This window comes from Buteo buteo, chromosome 5 (genome assembly GCF_964188355.1).
Source record: "Buteo buteo chromosome 5, bButBut1.hap1.1, whole genome shotgun sequence".
NCBI lineage: Eukaryota > Metazoa > Chordata > Aves > Accipitriformes > Accipitridae > Buteo > Buteo buteo.
In genome coordinates, this window is record NC_134175.1 from 31,594,278 (window position 1) to 31,606,579 (window position 12,302).

Below are 12,302 nucleotides of genomic sequence, written 5' to 3' on the forward strand. Positions count from 1 at the left end.
ACAGCCTGCTGGGTTCAAAAGGGTTTTGTTTTGTTTTGGGTTTTTGGGGCGGGGAAGGGAGTGAACATACAGAAAGACAGATGGTCAGAAACACTCACAAAGGAGATGTAATACACTTTTTCTCAGAAAATCAGGGTAAAACCACTATCATAAGATTCCTTTTTCTATGGATGGAGTTGTAAATTCAGATCTGTGCAATCTGTAAGGGCTAGGATCAATTTTCAAATGTTTTTGACGAGACATTTGAAATTTCCATTAGAAAAATTCTGATAGACCCTGAGGCTAGGGAGCTTTTTCTTTAAGAATTTTTAGAAGTTTTGTCTCCAGTTAATTTATAACATTGGGTGTCTATGAAGCCATGCAGTTTTATGGTAAGGCAATAATTGCATGTACAACAGGCAATAGGCTTTATCACAACTGGCTTGGTAGAAAGCAACAGAACATAATGTCATAATATAATCTTCCGTTTTAAATCACTAGCTACTCTTCTTAAATTAAAATGAAGAATATTTCAACTGTTAAGTCACATTTTTACATGACAGTAGGAGTGACGTACAATAAACATCTATACAATTACAACTGAAATGGAAAACAGCTTGACCTACAAAAGACAAAAATGTTCCATTACTAGAAAAAATTGCTTATAATAGTTTTGAAATAATATTAAAAGAATGATTTATGACATCATGTCACCTTATAAAGTCACTGGAAATTATTACTTTCACATATTGACCACACCTGCTGCTGGCATGGTATGAAATACTGTAAAACCAAAAAATACATTAAGCAAAAAAGCTCATAAATTAAACAATAAATGAAAATTTCCAAACTTCCAAACAAAATCATTAAGTTTGGACTTTTTTAACAAATTGTAAAATAGTAATTTAAATCTTTTTCCTTAAGTTGTTTTAATTAGAAGTTTTATGAAATTATAAGAAAGATTTTTTTTTCAGCTAAAACCTATTTCAGTTAACATTTTCTGAACAGTGCTGCACTTATGCATGTCTTTTAGCTCCTTCTTTAAAAATTTGAAAGGTGAGGAAAAACCACTTAAACACTACTTAGTAACTGATTATATTTATTAAAGCTCTGAGAGACAACTGCTCTATTCCATTCCAGCTGTATCAATAAGATGCATGCTTAGAAAGCTTATGCTGAATATAACTGGATGTGGAAGACAACATGTGTATAATACAAGAAAATTGGAAAGGCCATTATCTGTCCTTCAGCACTGAAAGTGTTTATACCAGAGAGAAAATAAATCTTTGAAATCCACACCTGTATTTGCAGGTACAGTGAAGAATATAGATGTCTGGGTGACATGAATTACTTTATCAACATTTGCTCATAAACTCCTAATAACAAGAGAGAATGAAAAGAAATAGAAAACCTAGAACATAAAATTCTGTAGACTTTTGAACGTTACCACATTTGTTTTTAAAAATTATTATTGTTTGCTTTGGAGGCAAAAAAAACCCCAAAACAAACCACCAAACCCTTAACTAAGATAACTCCAACAGTACTACTGAGGAAGCGGGGGGGGGGGGGGGGGGTGTACATGCTATCAGCTTGAGGCACAAGAGTCTTCCTCACAAATTAAGTGTACTCAGTTGGCAACACATCCTATTAACTGCCATAAAATTATCCCATCCTTTTGCAATTATGCCACATATTTTTTATGGCAAAATTCAGCAGCATTTAAATTCTACAGTTGTTCTTTATAAAGAATAGTGGTTTTGCCGAGTTGTTGTTTTCTTGTCATCTATCAGTCACAAATGTCCCCTGGTTTTTCATTTGCAAGTTGAATAAAAAAGGAACAGATCATTTTTTTAATTTTACCTTTCATACTGTTAAATACACTATTCAAATTTAACCTAATTAAATCTCTTTCTAGGCCACAATTGGCAGATTAAAACCTTGACCCCATTGAAATAAAGAGAAATATTGCTATCAATATCAGTGCAACTGAGGTTTCACTCCACAAGTTTAAAGACTAACCAGTAGTAAATTGACTCTTCACTGGATTCTACAATAGGGTCCTCACCAAAATTGGAAACAGTGCTCCCAGCTGAGGTGCATGTTTTCCAATATTAAGACAGACTCTCATTTGGTAAGAACCTTACTATATACCTACATCAGCTAAGCATTGTGTCCATGGTCTTGCTGTAATATTTTATGAACAATTGCTTGTCTTCAAAGGGAACACTACTAACCTTGATACGCCCAGCACTAAGCTGTGGAGGCAAAGACCTAGATGCTGCTGTCACTCTGGCTCTTGCTTGTGCCAAGTTACCTGTTCAAAAAGAAAGAAATACATACTGCAAAAACTGTTCAAGAAGCTTAGTAGGGAAAAAAATTTGTATGGTGGAAAATCAGTTTGTACAATAGTACTAAAAATAGCAGACACCACCACACTTTTTCCACACCGTGCTCATTACCAATTGTGCCTGCAGAGCATTCAGCACAGGCATGACAGAGTGCAGTGTTGATTTAAAAGGGAGGAAAAAGTCAGTGATAAGGTGGTATGTCACTGACCTTAGCTACTGAGCTGATGAAAACAACGAGAGCACAAAGGCATACAACTCAATCACTAGTAATCAATTTCTCTGTGACTCATTGAGAGATTTAAAAGAGAAAAAGACAGCAGAAACAATCTTGTTTCTATGAAATCATGTGGATCCTGAAGTGTTTAGACAGCATCTTAAGCTCACAAACTAATGAAAGAGATGAGAAAATGATAAGACGGTATCTTTTTTTGACCTTTTGACATATAGGCCTGCTTAATCCTCAATCTTATTGTCCCTTGGGGTTTTTAAAGACTGACTCAATTCCTCAGGCAAAAACATATTGTGGTGTCAACTGAAAGACGAGTGCCTCTTTTTAAATGTACAGTATGACGTGTCTTAAACTTTTTCCTCTGTACTTGTAGAAAGCCAAAGTCATCACAAAATAGCTTTTCAAAATAAAGGCTCAGAGAAGAGAGAGGAAGTGATACAGGACTGTGCATATGCAAGACACTCTGTATATTTCAAAGTTTTAGCAAGTCTAGCACAAGATGTCCAAATGTTTTCTCTGGCTATATCTTCAGAGGCTAAACTGTGATTAATAGCATTGAAAGAACCCTTTGAAGCAGGATTGGTGACATCAAAGCCCTAATCCATGGGTGGCAGGATTTTTATAATGAGTGGGAAGCATTTTAACACATTTCAAAGGATTTACAGCATGAATAAACAATAGGCCTCTGCAGATGTACCACACACCTTTCAGAACCAGAACACATAAATAAGTGTCCATTTTAATTTAAATGTAAATAAAGTGTTAACACTTCTTTCAGATGCTAAGTGCCTTGTTTGCATCAACTCCAGTGTTTAGCTGTTTGCTTTACAGAAAGCTGGTAACTCTAAACAGTCTTCAGAGTTTGCTAAACTATATATTACATAACTGGTAAGGAGACAGGATGGGAAAAACGAAAACCAAGAACACTTAATCGCTGGTAATTATTCCATAAGGGAGCAGAGCAAACCCAATGTCCACATAAGACTCAAAGGAACTTTGTTCTTACTTTCCTCTGAACAAGAAAAATACCAATCCCCTGAAAACAATCTGTGGACCGGCACTCAAACACAGCAATGATGTTCTCTGGGGCAGTTCAAACATTCTGTATTAATTTTAAAAAGTATTCCTCTTTTAAGCTGCTGGCATTGGGATTGACACTATGCTGCATAACTGGCACGTCATTTCCAGCTCTAACAGCGTATGTTACCTGACAGTCTAAAATCACAGTGCAGAACACAAGGTATGTCCACATTTTTTGGAAACTGCTTTAGGCGATACTGTGTAGGTCAATGAGAACTGCAACTCTGTTTTGAAAATCTTGTATATCTATACACACACGGTACATACATGTTTCTCTCTAAGGTTAAAATGAAGACTTTAATGAGCAACTAGTTAGTGAATTTATTTTTCTCTTAGCTGTAATTTTGATATTTTTGTATGTTAGAAACTACTGTTTTGTGCCTTTTTTTTTGCTAAAGTAGACAACCTGGAAAGGTTGTTTTTGGCTAGGCTTCAGATTAGCAAGTCTAAAGCTTGAGAGCCTTGCACTGGAGAACCGATAACGCAACATGGGTTAGAAGAGGGGAGTTGGGAAAAGAAACAAATTTGAATAAGATTGTTTAAAATGACTAAAATTTTGTTGCATTTTATAACAAGTTACAAAACTCTAACAATCAAATAAAATTTCGGATAGCTGCTGAAGGTTCACCACACTCACTGCTGGCATTAGGTTTCTAGGGTTCATAATTAATATCCCTGAGCTCTCCCTTAGCACCTCATGCAAAACTAAAACTAAACTTAACATTTCTGATCTGGCAACCCAAGCAAATAAATAAACCTCTTTATTAATAAAAAATCTTTAATGACTTCACAAACCACCCAAAACCCCAAACTGGTCAGTTCCTACTTAAAAAAAGAAAAGCTTTACATATTGTGATTTTGTTCATTAGTTACTTCCTTCTAGGAATGGATTCTTATCAGTGCTTATTTCATGTGTTAAGTGAACTCCTATGTAATTAATAACTACTGAATAGTAGCATCAGATGAAATCCATAGAAAAAGTGTTATTAGGGTTTTCTTTTCCAGATCAAACACAAAATGATGTTTCAATAAAAGTTCGTGAATTAGTCATCTCAATTAGTTCATGTTCAGGAAAATAACTACCTATCTTTAACATCTCTAAGCCATTAAAACTAATGAACAGAACAAATGTCATTTGAAAATTAGTCTACATAGTAAGAAATGTTTTACCCAGAGTTAGCATGGTGTTTATAGTCAGTAAACATTTGGTACCTGTCCTTGCATTCAATTTTCATGTACAAGGTCATTTATTATTTTACACACCAAAAATAATTAAATGTTATTCTACTTTGTGAAGAACATCAATATTTGAAGAACAAACATTTTTAGATAATAACATAGCCAGTTGAAACTGCCATGGATTCCCTGAAAGGTTAAACCGGTTAAAGGTTAAAAGATTGCACTGTGCCTTTCAGAAGTCTAGTTTCACACCTATTATATGGTCAACACTTTAGAGAAAATACAAATTACATCCATGTAGTCTTAAATAAAATACTACCTATATTTAATCCAACTCCATAAAATGGACCAATTAAGCGATTTAAAACCCTCTCCAAATTTTCTTAGGTTTTTTTGGAAAAGACATTCATGAGGGAGGGGAGAGAATTTAATGGTTAAAATTAGGATTAATCTTTTAAACATGTACATGTTTGATTTTATTCACATGCATTTCCTTTTGAGTTCAATGGCACTGCTCATCTGAAAAATTAAGGCTCCTACCTACCTATGTGTCTGCTGGATCAGAGGCTAAGGTCTTTGGGATTCATTTGTGTCAGTGGGGTAGTCAGTCAGCCCCAGTGTTTTTTCCCTCTGTTCAATAACGTTAGGAATATCATTAATGCTTTGAGAAGTTTCAGTCATTAAAGTTTGTGAAATGCTCTGAGAGCTTCCAACAGAAAGAGAAGTAGCAGCACAAAAATCTATGCACTCACTGGCTAAGTTCACTGTGCCAATGCCCAGCAAAACTCCTTTTGTCTTGAAGCTGTATAGGAGATCTCACATCTCTGCAAACATATTCTTCACTGATACCTCATTTCAGCTAGGTGAGAAAGACCATACTGTCAAAGTACTGTATCTCTTCTATTATGCAAAGCCAAGCAGGAGAGGTTTTGAAAGTATTTACACAGCACAGAAAGAAGGAATGGGTTTTCTTTTTTTCAGGTTGGACTTTGGAAGTGCTCTCTAGATCTCAGAAAGAGCTAGTCAGCATTCCTGGCTTCCCACTTGCATCCCTGGCACTTACTCACTGTGTGATCTGGCCGAATTAATGATTTGTCCAGCCGTTGACTTTCCATACTAATTAGGAGAAGTACACTCTCTGGCTGGATGTTCTGATGTTACTTAGGGTTTGTCAGTGCTTCATTATTTTTAGGTGATGGGTTCTGTAAGTAGCATCAAGCAAATACTAGTGGTATTAGCACTGTATTTATAACCTCATTTTGGTTATCTCTGCAATAGATCACTCCTCCCAAAGTAAGAGCATGCCAGGTAAGAATTCCATTAAGCTTTGATATAACGTTTAGTTTGTGAAGTGCAAATGACTTACAGAGAAAGAGCCTAATGACAAAGTCACCTTACTGTACAAGCTGTACCAGGGATATTACTATTATAGAGAGGGCACAGTACAAGCTCCTTCCTTATCCTCATATATTTTATTAATTTCTTTCATGCTTCTGGTTCAGATAAAGAGGGGTTACTTGAAACACCATGTAGATACAGTATAATATGGTCAGAAATGCTACAATGCATTCATATTTCATTGACACTACTTCTAATCACAGCTAAGCACTTGCACTCCAGAAGAGGTACAGAGTCAGACAATGTCTTTGACATACACAGATTCTTCTCTGTCTTTCCTTTCAGTATATTTTATCTAGCCTAAGGAAGTTGACTGCTTATCTCCATAATGCATTTTCATCTTCTGCTACTGTAAGACTAAGCTTTTCTTAACTCGACTATAAATGAATACATGTACTTTTTTATTGGGTACTAATTCTAATCTGGTCACTGACTATCAAAACTCTATTCTTTTGAGTCACTGAAGTAATTTAAGCTGATCTTGTGCAATAAAAAGCTAAGAATCCAATTTTCTCATATACCACACATTTTACACAAGAATATATTTATAAAAATAGTCTGTAGAATACAGCTATCAATACAGACACACTTCCACTGCTGCTTATTCTGAAAAGAGAATCACTTTACTTCCTATTCAGAGTAAGTAAATAAAAACTGAGAAATAGTATTTCCAAAATCAGATTCATGCTATAAAACAGAATCTGCTAACCATGAAAACTTAGTAATAGTGTTGCCCACCTGGGAATAACCTAATTATGAGTAATTGCTTCAGAAGCAAAAAAGATGCACTTTTTGGCCCAGATTATTTGAAATGGAAAATCCATGCCATAGTGAACTGACAAATGCTAATCCTGATTCACAATTAGACTAAAGGCTTCTTTAGTCTTACTAGCATGAAGCAGACACAGATCATATTTATATATACTTAGAGGCTTTACACTGCTAGACTGGGATTGGAGAACCTGAGTGTAAATTCAGTGCTGCTATGCTTTCTACCGCATACATCGCAGGCACTTCAGTGGCCACTTCCCACGTTAGTAAAGCACGCACTGGCAAACACATAGTGTGATGTCTACAGCAACAAATGAAACTTTGCTTGCAATCATCACAGCTATGTTTAAATATCGTTTTAACACAGTAGGTTAGTGGACTTTTTAGAATGCAAGGGAAGACAGACACTGACAGCAGCTGAGATGAAACGAAGGTCAAACTGCCTACTATATTCCAAGGTATGTAAATGTATGACCTCAGTAAGAAAGGTCTTAACTTTTACCCTTACCTAGTAAAGAAGAACAGATTATGGTACATAATTAGTTAGTGGTACTGCCCAAGGTATTTTTAAAACACAACCTTGAATATTAATGGCTACTTTAAGCAACATGCCCAATTTTCCAGCTAAATTGAATCAGACATATGTAGCCATCTACTTGATTGGGAGTGTGTTCACTGAAATGCAGACATTTCCTGAAAATATTAGAGGCATACATGTGATCATAGGATATATAAGCAAACCTTATGTGATTCTCAGAACATCATAGTCCCAAACTTACAGACAACAGGCAAAGCACATATGCCATAGCCTGATCATATGATAGACAGGTTCCCAAGAACAGGACAATGGAGGGTCACATGGCTCTGGAAAAGAGGGTGGCAGAAGGGGGAGTGAATTGCCTGCTGGACAAACTCTTTTATCTGGCCACAGCCGGTGGGCATAGGTTGGGCACCTCTGTCCAAACACAGGTCTAATGATAGGAGTGGTACACTAAGTACAGCTGAGAGCTAACTGAAGCTGAATCTAGACAAAAATGAAAAAAAGGAAAAATTGTTTGGAAAAAGCAATGAGAAGTTATAGTGTAAACAATGCTGGAGTTTTCTGCTGCTTGATGCCCAGCATTTTCTTTAGTCAGGTTTGTAGCCTGCCTAGCTGGAGACCTGACTAACTGGCCAGAGACTGACTGGCAGGCTGGCCACAGCCTGATCTGGTCAGTCTCCCAGCTGCTGCGTTACAGAACAAAGTGGCTCAGCTTTTTATGATTTATACATTGCCAGAAGACATTGGCCATTTCTTTCAGATATGGTCCTCAGCAACTTCCGTTCACGTCTTTGGTAGCGTATGATTTGATGCTGTTGTGTGTAATCAACTCAGGACAACAAACCTTGAAATCTCTGGGGAACAGCAGACAGTAACAGAACACTGCAGTCTGTGTCATCGACAAAGCACCTCACCATCAACACGAGGTTTTCTGTTGCCCCAGTAGATTGCCCTGGTTCCTGTACCACACCTGTAACTGAGATTACAAGAAAACTACAGAGGTGTATTTTTCGTGAAGACTTCATTGTTGTGGAAATCTCCATTAATTTTCAGCATTAGCCAAACCCCCCTTATTCTAATTACCTCAACTCAGGACACATAACAAGTTTACTTCTTCTTCCAGAGGTATGTGAAAGAATACTTCTAAAAACATAATCAGGTTGAAAATATGGTTACCACACATGCTGATTCATATCTGGTCTCCCCTCATTGTTTTATGTAATTGACAAACTTTCTCTTGCATGTTATGTAACATACCTCCCCCCCAATCATATGTGCTTTATCTAGAAAAGTAGAAGTTTGATTATGAAGAACATAGTAGTTATCTCAGTATTTTATCTATTCTCCCCCACCAACATGAACCAACAGCAAGCATTCTGGTAGGTCACACCTCAGCATCTTGTCTCTGACGATCTAAGGACCGTCCTCAAACACTAAGCTTCACAGTACTCAGTTTAACCTGAGGCAAAAATAATTTTCTACAAGAACAGTGAATAAACAGGAAATCCAGGAGAAGTAAAGAACTGTGATTTCCAGCCCACTGTTTCTATTCCACTGTTTCTATCTCTCCATACAGTGTATAAAACATTTTACAGTATATATTCCATTGCTTAGGACCTGCTGCTGAAGCTGCTCCACACATACACAGTCTGATCAAAATCCCACTAAAGCCAGCGAAGATTCCCAATGAATTCAGTGGTAAAAATTCAGGTATAAAGATGTCACTGAAGGCACATGGAATAAAATGGAGGAACATTTTCTCTGACCTCACTATGACTACCAGTCTTCCAGTAGTTAAGACCCTAAGCTAGACAGGATAAAAATGGCATCAAAACCAGGTTTTGATACTTCAAGAGAAAAGCTGTCTTTTAAAAGTCTTAATTTAGGATGAAACATGGTGACAGAACTTTATCAGAGTCCCGGGCCTCCCTATTTTTTAAATCTAGGCATTAATGATGTTGACTACTAATTTAATCAAGTCTCAAAAGCTTCTCAACTGAATGTTTGCTCCTCTGGCTCTCAGCACTTCCACATATTATCACAGATAGCATAAAATCAGTTATTTTTGTGGCAATTCAAAACATTATTCTCATTTATATTGTATCTCCACACTTAATGAAACAAATACACATTCATACAAACACCCACAAATACATTTTCTGTCTTTGACACACACTGTGACCTGCTGTCCAGGCAGTTCAGTTATAAGCTCTCCTAAAACAGGCCAAATCAGGTTGGAATACATAAGAAGTAGTCAAATAATAAGAGAAAAGATAATGCTGGTTTAGTAAAGTACTGACCTTCACAGTTTGTTGTAGGGTAAAGGAATAAAGAAAATGGATAAAAGTATAAATCATAGTAAGACAGCACACTTGGAGTACAAAATACTCTGAAACAAATATACAAAATCCAGCACAGACTCATAGGTTTGTCTTCCACTGATACATTAAGCCTTATTTAAATTATTTTGAAAGAGTGGGAAATATAAACACATTCTTTGTAAAGGACACACCAAAAACCATTATGGATATTCAAACCAGCAAGGTTATCTGAATATTCAACAAATTTATCTCCTCTACAAACTCACTAGCAAATTTAAAAATAATTGCTCTTCTAGGATTTGATCTTGAGAGCTACTGAATGCTTCCAATAACGTACCAAGCATCTTTGACACAGTTTGACCTTACAGCACATGGTGCCTGTAGAAACTGCCTAGTAAACTACTCATTAAAACAACTACTGTATAATGTTCTCTGAATATTTCTCTTTAAATTCTGTATATGCTCCACAGTGAGATCCCACAGTCTGCTAGTTAATATTAAAAACAGTATCATCTTCTAATACATCTTTTGATTCCTCAACATCAACACATTTTTAATTTAATTAGTATACAATGAATTGTTAAGATTAATTACTGTTCACTAGTGTGAGATAATGTTCATTATAAAATTGAGAAGTTAGGCCAGAAACATGAAAATTGAAAAGATACCTCCTCTCTTCTGAGAGAAAGGTAAAGAAAAATTATTCTCAGGATTTGTTCTACAGAGAACGGCCTATTATGAATCAAATCAGTAAGCTCATCAAGACCTGTTCTTAAACTTGCCCACTTTTACTTTTTTTAGGGTTCAGTTTGCAAGCACTTGGAGGCAAAAAAAAAAAATATCTATGCCCTTTGCCCATTTTCAGTACAATGTAATCTGTGAAGTCTCATATTAAAAACAGTGGACTTGTGCTTGGGCAACACCCTGTACCAAACATAAAGAGGATAAATCTATCTTGACCCTCCTCAGCTTTTGTGCTTATTGCCATGTGCAATTCCAGAGATTCACTGACACTCTATATTTATAGGGAGTTAATCTCCACAGTAAATAATTGTTATGTCTTATATAAAGCTTTAGCAGGACTGAGACCTTAACTTTGATCTGATAGATGGTTCTGTTTCTAGATGAGTTGATTTTTAGGGCATGTTTTGCATCCTACTGCCAGCAAGTCTTATAAGCATCAGCGTACTGCATTTGTCCTATGACACAAAACCTTAGGATATGAAGAGAAAGAAACACTGAACTGTAAAATGCTCAACTAAAAAACTAAATAAAACATAATCCAACACTCTACCTCTAAACTCAGTTAAGCTACAATTAATTTAGTTTACTCATGTCCCACATCTGCAACCCAGTGAAGTTCACAATTGTTACATTGCACAGCTGTGGTTTAAAGCCTCTCTTTGCACACAACACACTGGCACCAAAGCAAAACTGATTAACTTTTATATGCTTTTAACATATGGACCAGTTAGAAGTAGGAAAGCCTCTGTGGCCCGACTGATAATATATAGCTTCCATTAACTTGACCCAAATTCTTACAAAATATAAATTCCGATTCATCTTTAAGTAGCTAGATTATAATTACAGTGGCTTTGTTTCTGATTCATTTGACTTAGAGTGCCTACAGTTATCTCTTAGAGGTGAAAATACTAACACAGAAGTACCATTATAAAAAGATTTTATTGTAGAATAAATTAGTAAAATTAAGATGTATTTGAGTCTTTTGCTCTATTGTGATGTGTGGAATTAAGAGAAAAAATCCGCTAAGCCCAAATGGAAACACACTATATTTCAGGGCATAAGAATGACACACACCAAGCCAAGAGGCCTGCCACTAAGTATCACTAGAGGAAGGGCTTGTGCTCAACAGAAGTGCACAGTCACAAACATGACAAGTCAAATCATGTTTCCACTGAAACAATGGCAAAGCATCTACGATTTCAACTGGCCAAGATTTCACTCCATGCCCAGTAGTATCTGTTCATGGGACTGAAATGCAAGAAAATCCATTTGTTTCCCTCAGTTTCTGACTCTTCATGAGGAATCAGCTGCTATCAAAGTTATGGACAAATAAATATTGAGATAGTACTCTTGTCACCAAGGAGTAGCAAAAAGCAGTTCTTTAAAGGGATTTTGCAAAAGGCTCTAGTTCTTGTGTTCTTTAGTGTGCATAAAGAAAGCCTGAAACATTTTTTTCACATTCTGTCTTAACACATGGTCCATTAGTTTTTTTGGGTTTTTTGTTTTGTTTTGTTTTTTTTAATATGAGACATACATTGTTTATAATTACTTTTTGTCTGAGGGCTGTAAGCAGAGCTGGAGACTCAAAGGCACAAAGAACACAGACTAAAAATCAATACTGACGAGAGGAAATGACCTTTAGGCAGGCTAATTATAATTAATTTGGTTTTGAAAAAAATCTATTTTCTTCCTATTTTGGACAAAAAAATTCC

The 12,302-nt window shown here is 36.1% G+C and overlaps 1 protein-coding gene across 1 annotated transcript in view; it reads right to left on the reverse strand.

Moving 5' to 3' along the window:
* MYO3B (myosin IIIB) overlaps positions 1–12,302 on the reverse strand; it is a 213,236-nt gene that overhangs the window by 79,478 nt on the left and 121,456 nt on the right. Inside the window, exon 25 of the mRNA XM_075028469.1 lies at positions 2,214–2,293. Within this exon, the coding sequence (XP_074884570.1) occupies positions 2,214–2,293 (80 nt within the window). The remainder of the gene's footprint in view (positions 1–2,213; positions 2,294–12,302) is intronic.